This window comes from Mustela nivalis, assembly GCF_964662115.1.
Source record: "Mustela nivalis genome assembly, chromosome: 19".
Taxonomy (NCBI): domain Eukaryota; kingdom Metazoa; phylum Chordata; class Mammalia; order Carnivora; family Mustelidae; genus Mustela; species Mustela nivalis.
In genome coordinates this window covers 9,642,794-9,669,660 of record NC_139038.1, presented here as the reverse complement: position 1 = coordinate 9,669,660, position 26,867 = coordinate 9,642,794, and the positions used below count along the sequence as shown (strand labels likewise).

At 54.7% G+C, this 26,867-nt stretch overlaps 1 protein-coding gene and 1 long non-coding RNA gene across 3 annotated transcripts in view; one reads left to right on the top strand and one right to left on the bottom strand.

Annotated features, from left to right (window-relative positions):
• Positions 1–26,867, bottom strand: part of HIP1 (huntingtin interacting protein 1) — a 138,735-nt gene that overhangs the window by 63,686 nt on the left and 48,182 nt on the right. The window contains exon 1 of one of the 2 annotated variants that reach the window (XM_082712555.1): positions 14,979–15,699. The exons of the other annotated variant lie outside the window; for it this stretch is intronic. Within the exon in view, the coding sequence (XP_082568681.1) occupies positions 14,979–14,996 (18 nt within the window). The 5' untranslated portion in view covers positions 14,997–15,699. Of the gene's footprint in view, positions 1–14,978; positions 15,700–26,867 lie in introns of those variants that run through there. 2 annotated transcript variants of the gene reach the window in all.
• LOC309853980 lies at positions 15,699–25,409 on the top strand. The gene is made up of 3 exons (XR_014306033.1): positions 15,699–16,894; positions 17,342–19,596; positions 21,535–25,409. It is a non-coding gene; the product is annotated as an uncharacterized lncRNA (long non-coding RNA).

Below are 26,867 nucleotides of genomic sequence, written 5' to 3'. Positions count from 1 at the left end.
GCCTGCCATTTCTCCCTCAGATCTCTATCTCGGTTCTATTTCTACCGCATTACGTCACTATGTAAGTGCCCCCTACCTCTAGTCTCCACCACAAACAGCCCCAAATAAAGCCGCGGGAGGAACCCCGTCCTCATGAATCTTCCCAGCTGAGGCATCTAGCATCTCGGATGGCTCCTGATTTTCTGGGGTCCAAACGCTCCAGGACAACTCCAGGGTTCCCCCCGCCCAGCCCCCAATGCCTCAGCTTCCTCTCTCATATCAGAGGGTGGCCTTCACCCAAACGTGATTGGACCCTCAGGCACGTGGTTGATGAACAGAACCCCACATGATTCAAGCGGGTGACTAAGGCGAAGATGGTGGTCTTATTTGAGTCTAGCAAATCGTTCTGTAACTTTAAACATTCCCGATTTACCTGTTTGGCTCCTTCAAATGTGTAAATACCAGGTTTGCTTGAATAATAATGCCTATAGCATTCCCAGTTTTTGCTTTAGTCCTTCCTGTCTTCAAAGAGCTTTCCGATCCACGGTCTCCCCGATGCTGAGACAACCCAGGGAAGGCAGCAGGGCGCACTTGATTAAACCAGTGGGCTCAGGGAGGTCAAGCCACACAGCAGGGCTGGCACCTGTCCTTCTCAGCCAGGTACGAGTTCTATATTCTGCTAGTTAGCCCGCTATAACAGAACTCTTTGCCAAAACCAACTGGTTTACCAAACCCCCACACATTAGTTATCTCAAAGGCAGGTTCGTCTCGTCTTATAAGAAGTGCACCTCCCCCTACGAGCAGGTGTTATGGCCTCTTTAGTTTGATGAGAACCAAAAGGAGAAATGTCTCAGAAAACCCAAAGTGGAAACCTGACCCAAGGTCAAAGAACCTCTAAGCAAGTCAACATTCCAGTTGTGGTCTTAGCTGCTGCCACACGTTCCACCAAGCCCTTAACACACAGCTGTGTGTCTCTCAGAGGGAGACACTCTGTTCGAAGGTTCGAAGGAAACAGAGGTTGGGGTGGTAGGCCTGTGAAACTCAAGTCCATTGCCCCTGGAGCGCACTGGGACAAAACTCCACCATGCAGGGTGGCCACAGGACCTTACTCTCGTCTAAGATATGAGCGGGGTGGGCGACATACCAAGAGGGGACATTCCTGAGCCCATACCAAGAGGGGACTCCAGCCATTCCTGTAACAGTCTACAGCCAGATTCACACCGGTCACCTTCGGCACAACCCCAAAGGGGATGTCCATCCAGCCCACCAGTCCTGCAGAGGGTACGCTCGGATGAAAGAAGAGCAAAGAGGATGTGGCTGTCTCTGGTCAGTAGTCACTGGTACCTAACTCAGCTGCGCATGATTCTCACCTGCCACCTTAACTCTGAACCCCCCAAACACGCTCACACACCCCTAACGGGCTCCTCTGTTCCGCCCCCACACTGCATCCCTTTGGTCTGGGAGGGGGCCATTGTTCAACGCGCTCTTCCGTTCTGGTCATGCTAACGGAAGAATGTTCTATGTCAGAGTCCAAGCGGGGAAAGAAACCAGCTCAGCCAAAGGAAAAGCAGAAATGAAGCAGGGGCAGAATGTGGGCGAAGAGAAAGGGAATAACACAGACAGCAGGAAAAATGGGACACGGAGGTTTCCTCACCTCAGACAAGCACACTTTGATTTACGTCCATATACACTTTTGGGGAGAGGGAAACTCTGAATTGACACTCAGGGCAAATCAGGAGATTATTCATCTTACAAAAGAATTTGGAATCTGATTCCTTTAAATAGCAGTCTCTCCTAGTGCGTTTAAAATAGGATTCCATTTACAGAAGTGTGATTTACACAAAACCACATCTGTTACATAAGGCTCGGGGAAAATAGCTCTCTCCCCATGTAGTCTGGCCAACGACAGAACTGGCCCCGTACAGATGGTCATCTATTTTCTTCTCAAAGACACCCAGCCCAGCTCTGCGGCACCTCTTTCGATATTTCCCCTGATTCTTAGGGACCATCCCAATCTCTCCCAGTCTTCCCTAAACTCAGGGAGCAACTGCTCCAAAATCTTTACACATTCATTCGACACACATTTCCCGAAGGCCTATCGCCTGCTGGGCCCTACTCCAGGAGTATAATTGTACACCCAAACCGACATATTTCTGCTCCATGGATTTTTTTTTTAAATGATTTTATTTATTCATATATGTAAGAGAGTGTATGAGCAGGGGGAGGGGCAGAGGGAGAGGGGACAAGTAGACTCTCCACTGAGCTAGGAGCCTGACGGATGACGGACTCAGGGCTCAATCCCATGATCCTGAGCCAAAATCCACAGTTGGATGCCCAACCGACTGAGCCACCCAGGCACCCCTGCCTCATGGACCTTACATGGACCTTACATTTGAATGTGAGAGACTGATGGACAGCGAACCACTCAATAAAATCCACGGTGTCTGAGATGGTGACAGGTGCTAGAGGACCAGGAACGGGGTTGGTCTCATAACCTTCCATGGGGTCACCAGGGAAGGCGGCACAGGAAGGTAATAGAGTGATACGGAAGCAGGTCTGAAAGGCGCCTGGGGGAAGGGTTCCAGGCAGAGTCCACTGGGCAGGAGCCCTCAGGTCGGAGGAGGAGAGGCCGAATCACAAGGGGTCACGTGGGCCACTGCAAGGACCAGCTTGTAGCTTGTGTTCCGAGGGAGCCAGGAGCCCCTGGGAGCTTTTGAACGAAGGGTGACATGATCAGACTCCTTTCTTAGGGGACGCCTCTGACTGCTGTGCTGACACTGCGGGGACACGCAGGGAAGCAGAGACAACAGCTGAGATGTGGCTGACTTAATCCAGGGCAGAGATGATGGGGGCCCAGACCGGGCTGGCCGCGGTGGGAAGTGCTGGCTGAGATGTGGACGGATTTGGATATACGGAGAAGGCAGGGCTGACGCGGGTTGCTGCTGACTTGGACGTGGGGTGTGTGGACGGAAGGAAGGAGTCAAGGGTAGGAGTCAGGATTATTCACCAGCGCGATGTGTGGGACCGAGCGGTCATCAACAAGACAGAGAACCAAGGGAGGAGAAGGTCTGGGGCAGGGTGGAGTGGCAGAGTGCGATCCTGGAATTCGCTGGAGGTGCGAGCTAGGTCGGGCGGGGGGATTCAGAGACAAGAAGAAGGGGAGCTGGAGGCGGATGCCAGCAAGGGAGCGGAGACAGGAGACAGGGGTCCACGCCGCCGGGTTTTACACGGGAGGAATTACAACGCGTTTGTGTGGATCAGAGGGGAAGGAACGGAGCATCCCTGGAAGGGGGAGGGGCTCTAACGCACAGCAGGAGCTGGCCACCCCGGCGAGCACCAGCCCGGGGCACCGAGTATGGACACAGGTGTCGACAGATGGCCGGCCGGGGCTTGTGCAAGGGTTCTGGGGATTGCATCTCTTTTCACAGTTGAAACAGGAAGCACGGTCTGGGGCTGAGCGTGAGGGCAGGGGAGGAGAAGGCACAGCAGTTGTCTAGGAAAGTTGGTCGGGGGGTTGCTGCACGGAGCAGGGGAGGGCACAGGCCTGCCAGGGAGCAGCCGTGAAGGCCCATGAGAAAATACGAAGCCAGCCCTCTCTGCCTCCTCGTTCCCCAGCCAATCCCCCGACACCCCCGCCGTGTTTCTCGTGCTGACTCTTGTCCTCCTCCCCACTGCCTTCCAGCTTTAGAACTGCCGGGACCTCCACGGAATCGATACCGGTACCCTTGGTCACTTCTGTGTGCTTCTTTTTCAACGAGGCCTTTCAGAAGGGAGACGTGACATTGACTGGTGCTCGCGGCGGCAGATGTGCGTGTTGGAGGGAGCGGGGCGGGGGCTGGAGTCTCCTCGAAGCAGAGGAAGCATAAGGCAGAATGTCCAGACACCCCCTCAATTCTTCTTTCAACTTCCTTCTACGCCCCCCCACCCCCACCCCACAACCTTAGGATCTCGAATTTCCTTATCTCAAACGCAGATTGAATAGTCTCTACCTCATTGTGGTTCAAGCTCTGATTCTCTAATTCAATGAACCTTTCCAAAGGCCTGTAACAGATCCCAGACGCATGTGCACCCATTATGTCCTTTAACCCTGTGGTCACACCAGGGCTGCTACCTCCACTCATGAGATGGGGAAACTGAGTCTTAGAACAGTTAAGTGGCTTGCCCAGCTAGCCAGAAGTCCTGACTAGCTAGATGACCCGGCTGGTAGAGAGCATGGCCCAGGATTTGAGCCAACATGTTGCTTCGGGTGCAACCTCACTGATCCCAAGCTCTGTGCTGGGCCTGGGAAGGGCAAGTCAGATTCCTATCCACTGAGAGGACACACAGGTCTGTGTCAAGCCCTCACTTCCAAGAACTGAAGTCCTTCGCAACACACAACCAAAGCCCAGCCACACAGATCTCGGGTCAGAGCCAAAGAGAAAGAAAGGGCAGGGCAGGGTCTGGTCACCCTGCGGAGGCCAAGGAACGTCCTGGCTGGCAGGCAGGAGGCCTGATGCGATACCTCTGGCCCAGAACCCTGGGAGTCCTAACGCTCCGGGGAGGAGCTGCTAAGCCCTTTGCAAAAGGGGAGAGGTGGTGGTTGCTAATTCCGGAAGTGGATTTCATCATCATCATCAGGGCTCTGATAGGACTTCCTCTGAAAGCAGAGTAGCCAAGAACTCTCACTTCCGTTTCTCAAGTGAAGGAGAGCCCCTCCTTAGGGAAGTAGGGGGTAAGAGCCTCTAGGTTCAAGAGGGGCAGGGTCACCCCAAGGGCCCCAGGCAGCGTGAACCCTGGCCTAGGCATGCAGGCCTGACATCCCACTATCCTCTGGACCGCCAGAGCTCCTGGGAGCTACGAATGGCCAGGCCTCTCTCCCCAAAGCACAGCTCCAACCACACCAGGCATGTCCAGGGGCTCGCCGCTGAGCACGGGGAAAATGTTCCACTCAAGGCTTTCGGGATCTGGCCCCTGCTGGCCCCCATTAATTTAGTCATCCGTGGCTTTATTCGCTCACGAAATTCACCCACCAAACATATATTGAGCACCTATGCGTCAAGCGTTGTACTAAATTAATTCACAGATGAGTCAGATGTAAGTGCTCTGTATGCACAGCCAGTGAGAGAGGAGATCCTAGTGCATGCAGAATGGGGGGGGTGGGACAGGGTATCTGACCAAGACTTGCAGTAAGAACCATGAACCAGACAACTGGCCTTGAGGAGGGACCCACAGGATCACTGGGGTGGAGAGGCCAGCCTCCATGCCAAGAAGTTGGGGCCAGTGCCCAGGGTGGGGAATGTGTTGCCAAGGGGGCACGCCCAGAGAGCCCCGTTCCCAGAATCACACACAACAGTCCAAGTGACCTTCCCCCTTATCAACCACTCAGTTAGAAACACATTAAAAAGGATCCTTCAATCCTTGATTGGGGTGCCTGGGTGGCTCTTGGTTAAATGTCTGACTCTTGATTTCGGCTTAGGTCACAATCTCAGGGTCGTGAGATCGAGCCCTGCGTCGGGCTCCACGCTCGTTGAACAATCTGCTGGAGAGTCTCTTTCTCCCTTGCCCTCTGCCCCTCCTCCCCCCAATAAATAAGTAAAATCTTCAAAAAATAAAACCCTGTTAAAACTTCTATCAATACAATGGCAATCACATTATAATATCTAAACAGGAGAAATTAACATGTTGTATGCCTTAAATTTATATAACATTATATATCAAACCCATTTCTCAATAATAAAAAACCTACAGTCTTAAAGCCCAAGTATTTAAAGTGTAAAGGGGCGAACAGATAGTCAGTCTTCAATGTATGCACAAGGATGTCACCTCCACAGAGGGAAATGGACATAGTATAATGTCTACTACTAGGGCACCGATTACAATGAGACAACACGTCACCTCTACTCATCTGGAAACATGGTATTGATTGCACACGTACATGCCAAGCCTTCTGCTCTCCCCATAACCCTCCATAGAAGACGCTGTGATTGGGCACCTGGGTGGCTCAGTGGGTTAATAAGCCTCTGCCTTCGGCTCAGGTCATGATCCCAGGTCCTGGGATCGAGTCCTGCATTGGACTCTCTCCTCAGCGGGGAGCCTGCTTCTCCCCCTCTCTCTGCCTGCCTCTCTGCCTACTTGTGATCTCTCTCTGTGTGTCAAATAAATAAATAAAATCTTTAAAAGAAAAAAAAAAAAAGAAGAAGAAGATGCTATGATTATCCCCACTATTCGAGGGAGGGGGGAGCCTCAGGAACCTGCCCAGGTAAGTCAGTGGTGGAGACGGACTGTGAACACGGGACCCGAGCCCTTGACCACTCTGACACACGGTTTCTGGATCCAAGACATAGTAACGGCTGAAATAAGCTTACAGACCTATGATATTGTAGGTCCCTTCTGGTTTAGGTATGTGTGTACCTGCTGTGCATATGTTGACATTTGGTTGAATCAAGTGCAAATTTGGCCACTTTGGCTTATAAAAGCAGGACTTTCATACGCCTCAAGCTAGCATGTGTCTACGTGAGTATGCGCGCGCACACACACACGCACACTGTAAGGATCTCTACCAAAGAAGCCTTGTTAGCAACAGTGTTTGGGATGCTGGAAGTGTATTCGATCTCTAGTTCTCTACACCTTTTCCTATTTTCTGAAAATACAGCCTAAGTGAAACATTTTTCGGGGGATGACCGTGTTTCGTCACTGCAGCTGCTGAAGAGCACAGATGTGATATTAATATGTATGCAAAGGGCAGGAGCCCCAGGCTCCCTAAACCACAGCATCAGAAGCCAGGACACTCGTGGCCATGTCCCCTCTGGAGCTGAGAAGCCAACACGTGGACACAAACTGTCCCATAGAGTGGGCCCCGAAGTCAAAGCGAAGAGTCCCACTGTGGGGTTCAGGGCCTCCTGTCACACTACCCTCATTCTAGCTGACCTGACTACAGCTGAGAGGGCCTCCTACATGGTTGATGGCACCAACCACCCCCCAGCAGTGAGCCAAAGCAGACAAAGCAACTAGGGGGTCCCAGGGCACGAAGCTTTTAACCCTGGCTTCCTTAGGGCAATGGTAGCCATGTCTGTGTCCCCCGCCCTGTCCCTGGGCTCACTTACCACCTTCCAAATTCCGACACAATTTATTTTGTTTACATTTACTGTTCATCTCTACACCCCATCCCCAACACACACGGGAGGTCCGCAGCATAAGGCAAGGGTTTCTGGTTCAGTGAAATGTCCCAAGTACTTGTTAACAACACCTGCTACACAGAGAGTACTGCATTCGTGTTTTGTTTTGTTTTTTTAAGATGTATTTATTTATTTGACAGAGGGAGAGACCGCAAGAAAGGGAACACAAGCAGGGGGAGTGGGAGAAGGAGAAGCAGGCTTCCCGTCTAATAGGAGCCCAGAGTGGGGCTGGATCCTGGGACCCTGGGATCACGACCTGAGCTGAAGGCAGATGCCCAGCGACTGAGCCACTCAGGTGCCCCTCCATAAAATCTTTTCTGAATAAATGAATGAACAAATGCCTAACTAAACTGTCACCTTCCTCAGCCCACCTCCTGTGCCATTTGGCAGAATGAATTATCCCTACCCCCGAGTTTCTATGCACTTTCCTTGAGTCTCTAACATGGCATTTATCATACTCTAATTGCCTCAGCTTCCTTGAAGACAGGAGCCTTCCAACTCTCCCATTCTCTGTTAGGTTCTCAGTGCCTGGCAGAGGGCCTCAGTGTGCCGACTCAGGGGACAATCCTGACAAACATATAGGACAAAAAAGACGAGGGCCAGGCCCCCGGGGGACACTGCCCAGCACCGAGACCAGCGACTACTTTCCAAACAATCCAGCCTGAGACTCCTCTAGCAGGAGAACGCTCTTGTAGGTCCCAGAGCACGAAGCTGAACCGAGTGCTCCAAAGAGAAGTCAAGAAAGAAAGTTAATGAAACGCTCATTTCCAAAAAAAAAACCCGGGTTTGCGGCTCCCACGCTCATCCTGGTCCCAGACCGGAAGCACACATCCCAGTGGGATTGTCAAGGGGGGACGGCCTCTCTTGCTGCGTCGGTTCCGCTGGAGGATGCGGGTTACTTCCACGGGGGGCCCGCACCTGGCACCACTCCTCCGTCTTTGCTCCTTCCTCTGGCCCCGCTCCTAGCCAACCTACTCAGCACGTCCTTCCTGACGTCACCATCCATTCACTTCCCACCTACGGCGCACCGGGTGTTTCCATCAATGAAACGGCTGCTCCCTTTCTTCCCCACACCGCTCAGATACCTCCTCCTCCAGGAAGCACTGACGTCCCAAAGGATTTGGATCCCGCGTCCTGGGAACTTTGCTAGCCTACACCACAGGTCGCTCCTAAACACACCCCATGTTCTGCTTCACGCCATGGCTCTCTCTGCCTGAAATCCCCTCCTCGCTTGCCTTGCCCCCTGGGGGACTCCTTTCCCCTCATTCTCGAGCTTTCCCCGTGAAACGCTCCTCTGGTGCCTGGCCAAGTATCCCCCCTTCCCATGCCAGCGCCTTCCTCAAACGCATGCCCTGTGTTTTACCGCACGTACCGTAATTACTCACAACACGCCTGACGCCCTACTCGCAGGGGGGCCGTTCTGCAGAAGGACTACTCTACCCATCGCCTAAAGCTTTAAGATTTTATTTGTTGCCTAAAGGAATAAGTGAAAAACTAATAATTACAGCAGGGCTTACTAAGCCTTCCCATGTGCCAAAAATTTAAACAGGCCGTGTCAGTATCTCTTAGGTCTGCAGACACCAACTCATCCGAGGCACGGGAGGTCAATTAACTTATCATCTGGATCACAGTGGGGCAAGTGTGGCATCAAAATGTAGCCTCTGGCCTATGTGACTCCAGAGCCCTGGGGCCAGACTCCGGGGCAGCCTCAGGGCCCAGAAACTGCTCCCGATCCTGATCCTTCCATCCTCCCCAGGCAGGGGACGGCACCTTGGAGTCCAGCCGCTGCTCACTCACAGTTACAAATGAGCTTTCTGCCCTCTAATCCTTTTCCACTTGCCCAGAGAAAGCACCTCCAGATCAAAGAGTCATTAAGACTTCAGGGAATGGAAAGGTGACACAGGGTTTTTTTTTTCCTCCTCCCCTAAAAGACCTGTGCTTAATTTCTTTGGGGCCCTGGGGCGGCATGCGGTTTTTGTCGGGCAGCTGGTATCCTTTGGCTTAGGGGCAGCTGCCAGACCACGTGCCTGTCTGGCTTTGGACTGGGACCTCTCCAGCAAGAAAGGAGACAAAGGTGGAGCGGAAACAGCCCCTGGACGTGCTCTTTGAGAAAATCACCGGCTGGGGAGAGGCGGGGGTGGCGCGGTGGTAGGGCAGTGCAGAGAGGGCAGGGATGGGCGGGTCTCTCTCTGGCTCTCTGGGCGGCTGAGCACAGTGGGCTCAAGTGTCCTAAAATCTACATTTGCTTCTGAACTGAGCCCCTGCCTGGCGGGGAGGCTTGGAGGAGCCTCCAAGGAAACTAAATTCTGCTCCTCAAGGCTGTTTTAAGGGAGAAAAGAATCCAGGGGAGACTGCTTTTTCTGTCACCCGCACGTGTCTACGTATCATTCAGTCAGCTCATTTCAAGGGAGTCTCTGTCTCTGCCTACAGCCTGGCCGTCCTCAGCTCCGGATCTAACATTTGAATGTCTACATCCCGGGAAACACACAAAATGGGGAGTATCCGATATGTGTGTGGTCGGACTGAACCGCATCCTGCTAGGACACAATCTTAGTGACACAATCAGTGACAGTAAGACTAGCCACAGGGGTGGCTAGCCTGGGTGGCTCAGTGGGTTGAGCCTTTGCTTTCGGCTCAGATCATGATCTCAGGGTCCCGGGATCGAGCCCTGTGTCAGGCTCTCTGCCTGCCTTTCTACCTACTTTTGATCTCTCTCTCTGTGTCAAATAAATAAATAAAATCTTAAAAAAAAAAAAAAAAAAAAGACTAGCCATAAGATGATAGTCAAAACTCTTTTCCCTGGGGGCACCTGGGTGGCTCAGTGGGTTAAAGCCTTTGCCTTCGGCTTGGGTCATGATCCCAGAGTCCTGGGATCGAGCCCCACCCTCCGGCTCCCTGCTCAGTGGGGAGCCTGCTTCTACATCTCTCTCTGCCTACTTGTGATCTCTCTCTGTCAAATAAACAAATAAAATCTTTTAAAAAAAAAACAAAAACAAAAAACTCTTTTCCCTAAGTAATTTTGAAGGAGGCAAGTAACAGATTTCCTTCCTCGCTGGCCGTCATCCACAACCCCTGACCTTCTTCTGGGGACTGTCTGAAGAAGGCTGCCGAGCCACCATGCTCCACTGAATCTTAGGAACCACACCGGGGAGCGCACACAGCTAGGATTTGTGGACACATGTCGCTGGAACGGCTCCCCAGTGTTATGGTGATACTGCCATGCTAGATTGCAACCATCCACCCACAGGACTCTGAGCTTCCCCAAGCCTGAACGCTGAGCCCGTCTCCAGGGCTGGTAAGGACTCGGAGACCAGACTCTCCCAGGGTCCCGGAGCAGCTCCAGTGGACAGATAGGTGCTCTCCCTCTCCAGGGAGCTGATTCTGCCACAGAATGCCTCTGTTATAGAGAAGCACTGGCCAGCCAACATCTAGCCTCTCTTGAAACAAATCCCACCTTCCAGAGCCCTGTGGAGCACGTGCACTCCCTCTTTGTCTCAAGAGCCCTCCATGAGTCAAAGACAACCATCCGCCCTCCTGGGGCTTTCTCTTCTATAAGCTGAACAACTCCACTCGTCTTGCAAGGCTGACATCCCCCTCGCTCTGCTCTGGCCACTCTCTAAGTCAGAGACTCCAAACTTTTTTTTTTTTTTTTGCCTCTGACCATAGTAAAAAATACATTGTACAAGGCCAGTCCTTACTGACGTGCACGTGTGTATACTGTATACCTCCAAAGCCAGTTTCATGCACGAATGCTGACCTCCTCATGTAATATACCTGGATGCCTTCTTGTCGACCCCACTCATGCAAATACTGCCCACAACCCACCACCCCGAGTTTACAACCCAGAGCTGAAAATGTTGCCCTGGTTTCATCAAGCCGGCCACCCGTGTCCAGCCTTAACTGCTTACCTAGCTCAGACCCTAGGTGGGAAAAAGCATTCCTTGACACATGGCTATTTGCCTATCTGGGCTGCACGGACAGTCGTCAGCATCGTTCTTCCCTGTGCTGCCCCTCAGCCCAGCAAACACACGGGCACCCGTCAGCCGCAACGGCACGTCGACCAGAAGCTTGCTCCTGCCATGCCATCATTATCATTTACTCTGAACACCTGAAACACCTTTTCCCCACCCCTCGTTTGCCTGCTCCGTAAACTGGGGGATCTCAGGAGAGCAGCAGAGAAAACTGGGGAAGAAACCCCAGTTTTGAAAACAGTGGTAGGTAACTGACAAGGCGTGGGTAACTGACAAGGCGTGCAGTCTGCACACAGACTGGCAGAAGCCCCCCACCCCCTGGGGCCCCCGAGGCCAAAGACCACCGCCCCTCCAGTCTGTCTTTTTTGATTGGCTTGTGTCCACCGCAGAATCCGGTCACTGACTCTTTTCCCCTCCCCCCTTATCTCGGTCATCATAGCGTACATTTTGGTGACCAGGAGAACCGGCGACAAAACCTAGTTCCACCACTTGGACGGACATCACCTTCTAAACCCCAGTTTTCTTATCTGTAAAACGTGGCTAATGACTTCTGCTCTGCCCTCCTCACAGGGGGGTGCTAAGCATGAGCAGGCTTTGTAAACTGTAGAGCACTCGGCAGATGTAAATCGTTACACAAACTATACGTTCTTTTGGAAGAATTGATGGCATTGTCTCTGTTCCCCGAAGGACAGCCCTGAATCTTCTGTGTTTGCTAAAGGCACAGACTCCATCACAGTCCCCAAAAGGCGGCCCCACTGCACCCAGGTGCCATGTTAAACAAGCTCTCCCTTGGGCAGAAATCTGAGGTCATCAAAAATTCATCACTCGCAGCAGCTGGTGGACCCGCTGTCCCCATCACTTTGTGCCTTCATTCAGAAAGAGAAGTAGAAGCGGAAGAACGGGTCCCACGAGCCATCCACTGAAACAGAGCCTACACTCAACTCTTCAGGCCAGTCAAGAAAATAAGGGGGTGGCGTGGGCATCGGGCCGGCTCAGTTGGAGAAGCAGGCGACTCTTGATCTGGGGATCCTGAGTTTAAGGAGCTCTGCCCTGGGTGTAGAGATTAAACAAATAAATGAACAACCAGTCAAGGAAAGGGTGTGTGGGGGTGGAGGTCAGAGTCATCTTAGATGAGACTCTGGAAACCAACATTCTCTTAAAAGCCACCACACATAAGGAGGACTTCCTAAGCCCGTGCTTTGAAAGAATGATTTCCAACCTTCACTAGGATGCTCTAGGCAGGTATAATTCTCATTTTACTGATGAGGCAAACAGGTTTAAAAAAAACAAAACAAAACAAAACAAACCACAAACAAACAAGCAAAACTTGCTCAAAAGCACGTAGGGAATTGGGTGAACTTTAATCTGCTTTTTCTCACTCGGCAGTAAGCAAGAGGATCCCCCTCTCTCCCCCCCGATGTCAGGCTCTGCCAAAGATGTGGCTGAAATGCTGGGTTTGAGGTTGACCCCGGAGCCAGTGGCCCCCAGAGTGAGGACATCAAACCAGACAGAGGGCTTTAGTGGTGGGGACAGAAAAGGAACTTCGGCCTTTGGCAGGAATGGGAAGCAGGTGCCCGTTCCCTGGGGTGGGTCAGATTCTTCTGCACAGTCTAGCGTCTGTGCTTTTAACATAGAGCTGAAGACAGTTGTTTCTGGACTGGTGCTTGGTGATGAAAGAGAACTTCATCTCATTTTTGTGTGGACCACACACTAAGAGGAAAGAGGCAAGACATGTGCCTTTCCTGAGCCCCAAGTTCTCCAGAGGTTACCTAGTTCCTACAGCCCAAGGTTGGAACACCTTGGGTGGCATTCAAGGCCTTTCTGATCTGGCCCCAACCAACGACCTCAACATTTCCTGATCTAAACCTGCCCTGGCCAAATGTCCCCAGCCTCACCAGATGGCCTTGCCCATTCCTCTTCCCACACCTCTTCCAACAGGCAAAGCCTCTCACTGCTCTCAGTAGAGCAAACCCCACCCAGGCTTGAAGTCCCGGCCTCAGGCTTTGTCCTCCATCTGAACTCTGCCACCCAGTCCCTCAGCAGACCCCTATGGCCCCCGGAGCTGCGGCCTTCCTGTCGGGCCCTGCGTTGGTACTAACTGTTGTGTTGGGCTGCCTCTCTCTGGACCCCTCCACCCAGATGCTAAGGGCCCAGAGGAGTAGGAAGGCCACAGATTAGGTTCCCATGTCCCTCACATAGCACTTGCTATAGAAATGACAGGTATCAAATAAATTCTGTTGAGTTCATGAGCAGAGGGACGGACAGAGGCGGTAGAGTTAGAGGGGACCCAAAGCTCTGAAGACACACATCTCTGAGCTCTGTAAGCTGGTCCTCATAAGGCTGTGGAAGGAATCTCAGCTCAGAGCCAGAAGGAAGCTGGGTGTGATGAGGCTCGCTGGCCACTGGGTTAGAGCTTCAGGTCCACCATGCAGGGCAGGTGATCCTGGCCCCATCTCCAGAAAACCTGGCTGCGACTCAGCTTTCCACCTCCCCACCATCACAGCTGCAACCAGGATTTTCTGTGAAAGGTAGTTCTAATGTTGCCCAAAGAAAGTATAGGCTTTCACGGTATGCACACAGGGGATGGCGGACTAGCCTCTGAGCGCTGCCCAGCCAAGGACGGCTACGTGTCTTCATGTGAGGATGGGAGCCGGCGACACTCGCATTCAGCTCCCAGCCCCAGGGCAGCGCGCAGAATGCACCTGTTTTCCTGACACAGAAGGGTCGGTTCTCACCTATCCCCTGCTCCCCATCCCACTGTCCCCTACCCAAGACAGAATGCCAAAGGCCTGGCAGGGCCAGGAGCTCACCTGCCTTCTCCATAGAAATGGTAACTTCAAAATGCGCTGTCTGGGGGAAACAAGCCTAGTTCTACATAAGATGAACTAAAATTCCAGTACCTTCTCTGCCCCAAGGAACAGGCAGACCCAGACCTCTTTTATCCCCCGGACACAAAGACACACCAGCAGAGACCATCCATCACCAGATACCTCTCCAGCTTGACACAGAGGCCCTCAAATGTTGTAAGCCTGGGGATTGCAGGGGGTTGGGGGCACTCTGGTCTAAAGCCAGGGTCAGGCTGCCTGACTACCAAGGGACGTCACAGACACCCTTAAATCTCCACTCTGAGGGGGAGCCGCTTGGGACCTCCGGGAAAACCTGCTGCCCCGAGTGCTCAGAGACCCCTGAATCACATCCTGTTACCTCTGGAGGGCTGCGCCCCAATCAATCAATGAACAATGTATTCAGCTCCTACTGTGCTCCTGGAGTCTGAAGCTTAAGAGGCAAAGGTGTTTGCGGGTCCTCAGGCCAAAGCCCCTGAGGTTTACAAGTGGTCCATCTAGACTATCCCCCGTCCATGCCAAGGATTCCATTCCTGCCCCCCATCTTCTAAGATGGTTAAAGTCCCAGCTCCTCCCCACTACCCTTCAGGTCACCCACCTGTGCCCCCACCCTGCCCACCGGCTCAGTCCAAAAATCTTCCCACAAATCTTAAAACAGGTACGCAAGCAGGGGCCCCTACAGTGGGTAGGACAAGCCCCCTTCCCACAGCCCGGCCCTCCAGGTGCCAGGCTGATGTCCCAGTTTGAGAGGAGAACTCAACAGCCCTCTCGCCGGGGTCTAGTGAGCTCTCCCGGGCAGCCCCGGTGGCAGCGCGGCGGGAAACCGGGAACCCCATCCCTGCCGGCCAGCCGCCCCCACAATCCTGGCCGGGCTCCCTCCTCCAGCACGCCTGGAGTTGGGGCCGACGAGCAGGATCAACAATCCAGAAACTTTCAATGGATCAAGCCGACTGGGAGGGAGAGAGGGAAGGGGGTGGAGGAGGACGGGGACCAGGGGAGGCTCCAGGGCAGAGCCCCTGCTCTCCACTTACCATCTTGCTCACATCCATGACCGAGGCTGCAGGGCCACCCCCCACCCCTGGAGATCCCGCTGCCCCCAAATGCTGCTCCCGGCTAATTCCGCCCGGAGGGTGCCATGCTGCGGGCAGGGCGGCCGGCAGGGCCCCCGCGGACTGGGGAAGGCGGCGGCGGCGGCGGCAGGACCGAGGCTGGACCGGAGAAAGGAAGGGAAGGGGGAGGGGAGGCGGGGAGGGGGAGGGGGAGGGGGCCGAGCGCGGAGCCGCAGCGCGCACCGGGGGCGGGGGAGGCGCGGCTCCGCGGGCGGGCGGACGGCGCGGCCGAGCCCCCAGGGGGGCCGGGGAGTCCCGCGAGCGGCTGGAGGCGCCGCGGTCGGGGGCGCGGGGGCGCGGGAGCGGACGGATTCCCGGGGCCGCCGCAGCCTGCGGCCCGGGCGCGCCGCGAGGGTGTGATTTGAATAACAAAAGGTCGCTTCTCCCGGAGCCCGCGGCCGGGATCGCCCGAGCCGGGAGCGGGAGCGAGGCCGCCGGGCCCGCCGGGAAGTGTGTGCCGGAGCGTGAGTGTGTTTGGGCGCGCGCGCGGGTGCGCGTCGGGGCGGTGGGATCGGTGGGACTCAGGAAGTGAGCGGGGAGGCGGCCGCGAAGGAGCGCGGCGGGGGCGCGGGAGCCGACATTCCAGTGGGGGCAGGGGGTCCGCTCGGCCCCTCCCCGCTTGGCTTCGCTGCACAAAGGCGGGATTCAGAGCCGGTGGTTTGCCTCCTGCGGCTAATCCGGAGGGGACGCCCGGATGAGTCTGGGGTCTGCAAACGGACGGGCGCGCAGCAGGAAGTGGAACAGGTACCCCCGGAAGGCTCGGTGCCCCGCGCCAGGGAGCCGGAGCCAGCCCTTCCGGGGCCGAGGGAAATTGGCTCCTCGATACGGAGTGTCCTGAACGCAGCGCCTTCTCTCCAGCCAGAATCCCCGACCCTTCCACTCCTTGCTGGTCTGCCCTTAGAGAAGTGGGAGGCCCACACTCCTCTCTGCCCGAGACACAGCTGGTGGCCGAAAAGGGCTCCGGGCAAATGCTCTTCCTGGGCACTCTCTGCAGGAAAAGCCTGGACATCCAAGCCTAGGGTTTCAAGGCGAGCTGCCTCAAATGCTCTATTGAGCAGGGAGGTTTGGGGCTCACGCCAAGTCCTCAGGGACCGGAGGCCACTAACACCGACCCTGCTTTACCCAGATGCAGATGAGGAAACTGAGGCCCAGAGCAGGGGAGTGATTTGTCCCAGGTCACACATCTCGCAGGGACTGGGGTCAGGAGAATCCTGAGTAAGGATGGTGCAGCCCAAGCCAAAAAGAGCTTCCCAGGCCATCAGAGAGCAACCCTTTGCGGTCAACAGGTGATGGGACCCATCCACAGCCCGGGCCTTCTGGCCACACACGAAGGGGCCAGGAAGGTAACACTAGCCAAGTCAGTCCCCCATCAGGCCCCAGGGCCTGCTGGGCCGACTAGGAAGGCCCCCTCCCCTTCCAGTCTGAGTTCTCAGTCTATGAAGTGGGAAATGTTGCTCTGCCTGCTAGGGGGATGTGAGAACAGCATGATATAAAAGACATAAAAATAGAAGGACAGGAATGTATGGGGCTTTCACTGTGGTGGTTATTTTCATTTCCCGGCTTTGGAGCCCAGTTACAGGGCTCTCAGCGTCAGCTAAGGGATCTCTGGGCCCGGGTCTCTCTGTCTGTCCAACCCTGAGTGTGACCTGCTCTGTCCCAGGGCTGCCCCTGGCAAGCCCAACTCTCGCAGCACTGTGCCCCACGTGGGGAACTCCGGAGGTGGCCCTGGTCTGCTCCAGTGGGATTGGCTCCCACAGCCCCTTCTCCTGACTCATGTCCCCAAGAGGCAGGAAGGAAGCACGCCAGCACATCCTCACCGGCCAGCACCGACCCCCAAGGTAAATGAGAGCCAGGTTATTTGCTGCCTGATTAAATGTACCAAGATCTCCTCTCCCAAAGATAAGTAAATAAGTAAGATTTCATGTGTTTAAAAAATATTACGAACTGTTAGGCCTGGGGTTGATCAACAGATCAAGGTCTCCTGGTACAGATCTTGGCACCCAAGCCAGCAAAGTCCATTTGCTCATTAAAATGGGGATCGGGACCCCTGCCTCACACTGCACACAGGCCATAGGGTCAAACGAAAGAAATGTCTCAAACATCACCCATAACAGGCTGAATGATGGCCCCCGAAGGTAAAACGTGCTAATCCCTGGAGCCTCTAAATACTACGGTCTGTGGGAAAGAATATACACATACGATCCGGTTTAGGATTCTGAACTGGAATGATGACCCTGGATTATCTGGGTGGACCCCAGATGCAATCACGTGTGTCCTTTTAACAGGCAGAAGTGACACTCAGAAGGGATAAAGCAACATACCAGAGGCCGAGTGAGACGGCTACAAGCTTACAAATGCTGGCTGCGGCCGGAAGCTCGTGCAGGCAAGGAACAGATATCCCCCTAGAGCTTCTAGAAGGAGGATGGCCCTGTCAACACTTTGATTTTGGCCGAGGAATACTAGTATCAGACTTCGGGGCCTCCAGGACTGGGAGGAAATAAGCTGATGTTGTTTTAGCCACCGAATGTCTGATCATTTATCACAGCAAACACAGGAAACTAATATGTTGCCCAAAGGTCAGTGAGGGCTGGTGTCATGGACGTCTTGGGGCTGCCCTCCCCACGGACTTCCTCCCAGCGGACTGCTCATGTGACAGCAGAGGCCAGCCAGGAAGCAGGCGGGTTCTCCTGAACCTGGGTGCAGGGGCGGGGGGGGGGGCGGGCAGCTGGCAAATAAGCAGGTACCCACATGCAAACATGTATATGCACAAATACACGCACACAGGGAAGGAGGAAACAGCATCTTTAAAGAAGCTGAGCTGCTCCGCCCTGGCCACCCCCTGCCAGGCCCACCCAGCACACAAACACCTTTGGGGGCCTGCCTTTCCTCTCACTGGTCTCGGGCAGACAGGTTCAGACTGGGAGGGGAGGGGAGGAGGAAGGCCCTGTCTGGGGATCCCCCCCTTCCAGAGTGGCTGTGCCATGAGGCACCCCGTGAGGCTATGGGCCACTGCCTCAGGCTGGGGGAGCCTCTTTTGAGTAAACTGGACCGAAAGAGAGGGGCGCCTGGGTGGCTCATTCGGTTAAGCGTCTGCCTTCAACTCGGGTCATGATCTCAGGGTCCCGGGATCCAGCCCCACATCAGGTTCTCTGCCCAGCAGGGAGCCTGCTTCCCTTTTTCCGCCCTGTGCTCTCTCTCCCCATCTTCTCTTTCAAATAAATAAACAAAACCTTTAAAGAAAGGAAGGAAGGGAGAGAGGGAGGAAAACAGCGGGTTCAGAAGAATGCCGGGACCCTCAGCGGCTACTCTATTCTGTCTCCACCAGCTCCCAGGCCACCGCATCCAGCTGCTGACTCAGCACCTCTACCTCCGGGGCAAGGATAGGGGGTGGGAGGGGGCCTCAGTCTCCCAAGCATCTCACACTCAAGGAGTCTAAAGATATATTCTTCTTTTCCTCTGTTTTCCCATTTTCTGTCTCCTTGGTGGTTCTGCCTCACACTTTGCTGTGTAAGCTAGAAACTTCGAAGTCAGCCTTGTTCCTCCATTGACAACCCCCACCACCATCTATCTGGATTTGACATCCATGCGATGCTTTCCTGCAAACAGCTTCCAGTCTGGGTCTTCCCTTCCCATACCTGACGGCTCCCGCACTGGGCAACAGCAGCCTCCTAACTGGCCTCCCTGCCTCCAGGCTCTTCCGCTCGGCTACCTCTTCCACACATCTAACCGCAGCTTAGATGTGGGGGGGGGGGCAAACCTCTCCATAGGTCATTTGGCACTCAGGGTCCCTACTAATCGGGCTCCATCTCCATTCTAGTCCGTATACGCTCCTCCTCCTCCGCCCCGCCCATCAGTTAGGTCCTGGCCCATCGAACTGCTCGCACGGGCTCAGGACGCTGCTGGAATGCCCTTCCCATGTTCTCAGCTTAGAAGATTCTTGCTCGCGTCCTTCAGGACCCATCTCAGCTGTCACCGTCTCTGTGATGCCATCCCTGACCCATCCAGGCACAGCTGGTCACCCGTCCTACAATGGACAGCCCCTGTGCATAGCCTGAATCATCCTGGGAAGGGACGGTCCCTCCCCTGGGCTCTCCGTGCTCCCCATGTGAGCTTCCTCGGGCAGGGGCTGGACCTCACTGGCCTTTCGTCCCGCCCTGCCTCTCGCCAGACTTTCAATTCCCATATCACGGCTTCACCTTAAACAATAAAAAGTACCACGCGGGCCCCCAAAGGTGCGGCGGATGAGTCCTGGTCGAGGGTGACACCTACTGGGCAGCCGCGGTTCTGCAGCCCAGCCCTACAAATCCGTACCACACTTCCAGGCCCGGGGCTGCGAATCCCAGGGCGCGATTCCCAGGAATGAGGTTTCAATCAAACAATCTTCCCTCCAAAAGAGCCTTCGAGAATGTCTGTTACTGTGCAGCAGCTGCAGAGGGCGGCGACGTTCAGAGAATGCCTCTTTGTCCCTTCTCCCGTCGGATCCTTTAAACCATCCGGAAAGGCAGATGGAACAGGTGTTATGACAACACCTGTCTTGCAGGTGAGGCTTTGCAGAGACAGTCTGCCACTGATCCCGGAGGAAGGCACTGAGACGGGGAGGGGGGGTCCAAAGGTTCATTAGCTTTGCCGATGGTGTTTCAGTATTTTATAAGGGGGATGTCCTGACATACTATTATTTGCATAGGGGCGCCTGGGTGGCTCAGTGGGTTAAGCCTCTGCCTTCGGCTTGGGTCATGATCTCAGGGTCCTGGGATCAGGGCCCCACATCTGGCTCTCTGCTCAGCAGGGAGCCTGCTTCCCCATCTCTCTCTGCCTGCCTCTCTGCCTACTTGTGATCTCTCTCTCTCTGTCAAATAAATAAAATCTTAAAAAAAAAAAACCATTATTTGCATAACAGTGGATATTACAGAAGGAAATGTAGACTCTGGAGTCAGACAGGCTTCGGGCTGAATTCTGGCTCGATTACTTTCTAGATATGGGTAATTTCCCTAATCTCTCTGCATGTTTGTCTTCTTACCTGAAAAACAGATACCTTCCAGGATTGGTGTGAGATTAAGCAATCTGGTGCATAGAAGGCCCGCAGGGCAGGGGGGGGCTGGCCCCAGCTCGTCCCCAAACAGTCATTCCCTCCACTTACTTGGCGCCTAGTTCCTAAAAAGTTCTGGATTTTTTTTTAATGCTTTAAGTCAAAAGAAGAAAAGGATAAAAAGCCAAGGGTATCAGTAGTCATCCTGATTAAAAGGAGAGTAAATAAAGAGGTTTCCAGGGGGGAAAAAAAAATAAGGCACTGCAGTTCCTGAGCTAGCCCTGCTGAGCAGAAAGGACACCAGCCTCGGCCAACAGCTCAGTGGTTCCCACTCCTCCTCCCCTGGGAGCTGCGGCAAGTGAGCCTCGGTCAGAGCAGGTGACCCAGCAGGACTTCCAGCCTGGTGGCTCCACTGCCAGGGCTCCCACCCGGGTCTCCTTTTTTTTTTTTTTTTTTTTTTTAAGATTTTAATTATTTGGGGCACCTGGGTGGCTCAGTGGGTTAAAGCCTCTGCCTTCAGCTCAGGTCATGATCTCCCTGTCCTGGGATCGGGCCCCGCATCGGGCTCTCTGCTCAGCACGGAGCCTGCCTCCCCCTCTCTCTCTGCCTGCCTCTCTGCCGACTTGTGATCGCTGTCAAATAAGTGAGTAAAATCTTTAAAAAAAATTTTCAATTATTTGACAGAGACACAGCGAGAGAGGGAACACAAGCAGGGCGAGTGGGAGAGGAAGAAGCCGCCCTGCCCCCAGCAGGGAGCCTAATGTCGGACTCAATCCCAGGACGCTGGGATCATGACCTGAGCCCAAGGCAGATGCTTAATGACTGAGCCGCCTAGGCACCCCCCACCTGGGTCTCCTTGAGTGGAATGTGGCCTTGTCAATGCGTCACCCTGACTCCAGTGGGAAAAGCCCTCCACTGCCTCTCTATGAGGGGATATAACCACACGTACAACTTGAAAAAGAAAAAAAAAATCCTTAAACACAAGCATTCCTAGGTCTAGAGTGGATCTAAGTATCTGAAGGTAGAGTCTCGGGTGACAAGTCGGCAGGTGAGCGCTGTGGGTGGTTGGGGGGGGGGGTGTCGTGTGGAGAATAAATGTAACCACAGAGAACACTACTGAGTTCTTAACGTGCCAGGCATGACGGCAAGTACTGTTTCTTTAGTCTCTAAACAACCCTGGATACGAAGTGTTCTGCTATTGTCCTTACTTTACAGGGAAGAGAGGGAGGCCCAGAGAGGTCAGGCGGCTTCCCCAGGGTGCCACAGCTAACAGGCAGGGGGGCCAGGGCAGAAGGTGGGAAGAGAATTCCACAGGGAGCCCCGCCCCTGGGCGTCCCCGACCCCTGGTCGTCCCCAACCCCTGGCCCAGCCTCACTCGTAGGATATCTGCCCTCACCAGGATGGGCAGGCAGTTTAAACTATGCGATTATTAGTATGTGTTTTTATTTACAGGCTTTTCTTCATCCCAAAGCCTTGTGACTCAGCTGTGAGTACAGCGAATTCCCCTGCCTTCCGCAAAGTGACTTGCCCTAAATTCCCAGAGTAGGGCACTGGGCACCTGTCATTCAAATGTGGGCCCTGCCTGCTGCCTCTTGGCCCCCAGTCCCTGTCCCCACCTCTCCGCACCTGCACCTGCGTGCTGCTATGTTCCAGGTGTCTCCGCTGTGGGTATATGCGGGGCAGGGGGGCTCCCAGAAATGACTCCTTAAAGTCGTATCAACATTTCCCCTGGACGGATTTCACCATCAACACACAGAACAGGCCTATATGTTAGAGACACCTCGCATGGTCCCAGGTATTCCAATTTCTGAAACTACGGTTCCAATACATACTGACGGCAAGGCACCAGGCGGAAGGGGCATGACTGCAACTTGGGGTGGGGAAGCTGTAAGCAATGACTGAGATTTGAGGGCACAGTTGGGAAAAATCCCAGAGCCACAGGGGGATGAGACGAAGTCGAAGACCAGGAGAGAATGCAGGTGGGGACCCATGGGTTAAGAAACTGCTGGAAAGGGGCGTGAACGGCCATGCAGAGACTCAAACCCCCACCTCCTCCAGGGATGCTGAAGGTCAGCTTCCATTTCAACAGGTTCCTGCCCAAACCTTTCACCTGGAACCACTGGTAAGCCTTGAGCACTCGGAGCACACCTCTAATTTTATACAGAATCTTAGCTATTTGCGATCAGTGCGCAAAATGCATTTTCCAGGAACCCCTTGTGTTGGTCTTCACGAGGTGGCCCAAACGGGGAGCCTGGGTGGTAAGCTTCATAAAGCCCCATGAGGAGCGCTGAGCAGGCACAGAGCCACCAGATCCCTGCAAGGGCCTGGCCTTCCCACAGCCACTCAGTAAAGCCCTCGTTACTGAAGCAGGATCTCAGGGAGTGCAGGCTCGAGGCTGCATTAAACCTCAGAAGCATCTGTGTGGCGCTCTGCCCATCACAGGGTACACAGGACCATGGAACTCACCCGAAATGTGCCAGGCACCAGACCAGATGCTCTGCCTTGTCCTGTCTTTTCCTCCCCAACGTGGATGCTGAGCTACAGAGAGGCTGGTGACTTTCCAAGGTCCCAGGGACATGACCACGGCAGGTCGTGTACTGCTGACTCTCTATCCACGGCCCACCTTCCCAGAGCAAACTCCTTAGGCATGGCAAAACTCAGATCACAGTCCACTGCCTGTCAGGACAGTCCATAAGCCTTCTAGGACTAAGGCCAGTGGAGCCCCTTCACTGGCTGGGAGGGGTCTCCCCGAGGGCAGTCTCCAGGCTCCAGCTGGGGATGTCAGGGCTGCCCCGGGGACCTGAGCATAAATGAGTAATGAGATGAGGCATGAATGGTCACTTAGCGCTGGCAGAGCTCTGCACTCACCAGGCCCCCTCCAGGGCCAAGGGACACACTCAGGACCTTGGGAGTGCCGCCCACCACGGAAAGCGCCTGGAAAATGTACCCTCCTCGGCAGGCAGGGGAAGGGCCAGGGTTCTCCTAAGAAGAAGAGCCAGAGGTCTAGGGTGCCCCTCTCACTATGACACAAAGTGTACATGAACCCCCGTGGCTTAGTCCAGGTTTTATCACCCACAGATCTCAAAATCTAGAATTTTCTTTCTAGTCCTGCCGACCAGTGGCTCCCTTTAGGGCTCCAGCTGCTGCACGGCCGCAGCCATCCCAGAAAGGGGCTTCTCTCCAGAGGAACAGGTACATGTCACGGGCGCGCCAGTGGGCAGCCAGCAGTTTCAGAAGGGTCCCCGGAGTTTTCAGGCATTTCAGGGGGACGAGATGGGCCGGGCAGTGCCAAGCTGCTCCAGGCCCCTGCTGTCTGGCAGACAGGTCCTTCCCCACGCCCGAGGTGGGGGTGTTCTAGAAAGGCAGTGTGTGGACAGAGCCCAGAAGGGAGCCTGGAGGCTGGGGATGATCAGGCACGGCCCCTGCAAGAGGACAGGACAGCAGGCTGACCGCACGTAGGAGAGGGACCAAGAGGGGAGAAAGGAAGAAGCCAGCTGTGTTCTGGACCCATCAGAGTCAGGGCTATCTCCCTGAGCAGATACACAGGGAAGGAAGAGGGAGCCCCAGCTAGAACACAGGCTCACATGCACGCAGCAGAAAGGCAGACAGCCGCCGTGTACTCAGAGCCAAGTGTGGACCTTGGAGCTCCAGCAGGACTGAGCGAGCTCAGGGTGAGGACCCGGTGTGGGTCAGAGGCTGGGCGGGGGAACGGCTCCTGCAGTCCCTGCAGAGTCTCTCGTGCCCATCAGGACAGGAGACAGGCTGAGCAATGCAGAGAAGCCTAGCACACTGCCTGGAACGGACTTCCATCCTGCAAGGTAATGGCCTGGCCTCAGGATGCCACTTTTAGCAGGTGGATTCCCGGGCAGCAAAGATCTGCTAGATTTTTTACAGCGTCCCCAGGCAGGCTACGGTGGCTGGCAGGGTTGAGGGGGCCCGCTGAAGACACCGAGACAGATGCGAGCCACTCAGCCAAGTCCCTGAGTCAGCAGACTGGCCTGGAAACCTCTACTCAGGAGGCCGGGGCTGCCAGGGCACTCTGCCCCTGCCTGCCCGGCTCCTGCCTGGAGCCAGCAATTTCGGGCACCCTCAAACGGGCCAGCCCAGAAGTTGTCAGCCTCTCTCGCTTGCCCCTCCCCAGGAGGACCAGTCCAGGAATCCGTCTCTGCCCAGGTATCTAATGAGCAAAGACGTGTCCCAGAGCCATAGATCAGGACCAGATGGAGCAACCCAGAGATGTCTATAGTGACCGCGGGCTGGGCCTTCCGTGCTGGAGGCGGCGGCCGCCGGGCGAATTCCATGTTATTACAGCCTTACAGGAAGCCAGCCTGGCTCAGCTGTTAACCAGCAGCAATTTCTGGGCCTTGGGGGAAGAGGGAGGGAGAAGAGAGGAGAGAAAGGAAAACACAGTCCTCCGCCGCCCCCCTCCAAAAGAATCGATGCCGAGTTATTTTTAGATGCTTATTCATTCCACGCATTTCTTTGTAAGAGCCAGGACATGGGCTCTGCACAAAAACCATTGGGCAGGAGGCAGCTGCTCACATAGGAGGACGGGGCTCGGGGCGCCTGGGAGCAGGTGGGTGGGAGCATGGGAGGGTCTGCAAGGACACCCCCTCCTGGCAAATATCTCCCAGGATTCTGGAGGCAGAGTCCGGAGCCTGACGGAGGGGAGGCTTTTCAATCCGAATCCCCAAGTTCAACCTCCAGCTTTTTCTTGCTAGATGGCCTAGGGCAGATCACTGTGGAGGTCAAATGAGACTCTGTCTGGGCTTGGAACCCGGTTAGGTGTGGCGTGGGGCAAGTCACTCAACCTCTCAGGGCCTCAGTTTCCCCCATCTACAGAGGGAAGCTGGTCAATGCACACGGAACACTTAGAAGACTGCCTGGCATACCCCGTGTTACATGAGAGTCCGCGATCACTTCTGTGAAAGCCGGGACACGATCATTCTCACTGTCGGTAACAATGATCGCTTAGAATTACACTCGGGGCAGGGGCACCTGGGCGGCTCAGTCAGTTAAGCATCTGACTCCTGATTTCAGCTCAGGTTATGATCTCCGCGTCCTGAGATCCAGCCCCACATCTGGCTCCATGCTGGGTGTGGAACCTGCTTAAGATTCTCTCTCTCCCTCTGCCCCTTCCCCCTTGCTCTCATTCTCTCTCTCTAAAGATATGCATAAATACACACACACACACACACACACACACACACACACCTCTCGGGGTAGGGTAGAGCACGAAGATAAAAGCCTCAGAAGGCCTGAGGTGGGAAAGAGGCAAACAGAGAAATCTGTATTCACAGCCTAATGCCTGCCAAGGACGGGCATCCAAGAGGTTTTGCCTCTGTTTAGATGTGGATGCTGTGACTCAGTTTCTCCTCCTGCAAACAGGGCAATAAGCACTCCTGGGGGGGGGGGTTGGGGGCTGACGGAACAGGAAGCCCACAGCGTGGCTTCCAGCAGGTGCCTGGTACTATTAGTTGACTCTGGAATGACCTGTCCTTGTATGACGGCTAATCTAGGTCTCACCTTGACTGGGTCCCAGGGTATCCGGAGATCTGACGAACTGTGATTTCTGGAGGTGTCTGTGGATGTGACTGGCCTTTAACTTGGTGGACAGAGTAAAGAAAGCGGCCCTCTGTGATGTGGGCGGACACTGTCCAATGTTGAGGGCCTGAACAGAACACCAAGGGGAAGGACAGGAGAATTCTGTTCTTTTTTTCAGCCTGACTGTTGAGCCGGGACACTGGTCTTCTCCTCCCCCCTGGACTGGGATTTGCACCACTGGCTCCCCTGGTTCTCAGGCTTCCCTACTCAGACTGAGTTGCACTACTGCCTTTCCTAGGGTCTCCAGCTTACAGATGCCAGCATGAGCCAATTTCTTATAATATATTGGGATTTCCTTCTCTCTCTGTCCCCCTCCCTCCCACCGTCTCTCTCTCCATATATATGTGGGTGTCACACACACACACACACACACACACACACTGATAGCAATATATCTGAATCTATCATGTTCCGTTTCTCTGGTTACTCCCCAAAGCAGATCCAGACCCTTTTAGGATCTGCCTCTGTCAACGGTCGCCCTTCTTTGCATGGGCCACCCTTGGCCTGCCCTTCCCCAACACCCCCTGCGTCCCGGGCTGCTCGTTCTGTCCTCGATTACCTCTTTACGTTAACCCAGACTTTATCGACCGCTCCCTTCTCGTTCCAACCAGTAAGGCTTTACTGAGTGTCTGCGGTGGACAGGACACCAGGCTGTGCTGTGACTACTGAGACACATAAATCAAGGTCTTACCCCTCACATCATTCCGAGATGATGTAGTGATTACCTGCTTGAGAAGAGGCTGCAGGTGTCCAGGGAACACCAAGGAGGGGTTGGGGTGGGCGGCAGAAGGTGTAGGAGGCTGGGGACACATTCTTTCAGCAAGTGACAGACATAGATGTTCCAAGCAGACTCAGCAGGACCCTTGCGGGGCAGGGGGGCACCAGGATCAGAGTCAGAATTCCCATGGTCCTCACTGCCTGCCAGCCCTGGACCAAGTCAGGTAGTGGGTTTCAAGAGTGAAACCCTACTGTGTCCCACCTGTTTGCCCCCTTCAAGGGCTGCTTCTTCTCTGAAGTCCTCCAAGGCTGAGCACCCAGCAGGCCCCAGCAGGGACCTCGGAACTACGGTCCACTTCTGTCATGGTATCTCAGTCTTGGGTGGCAACCTGCTGGGGGGAGCTGTCTCCTCTCCCCCACACTCCCTGCCAGCCACCTCAGGGATCATTCAGAAACACAGGCAG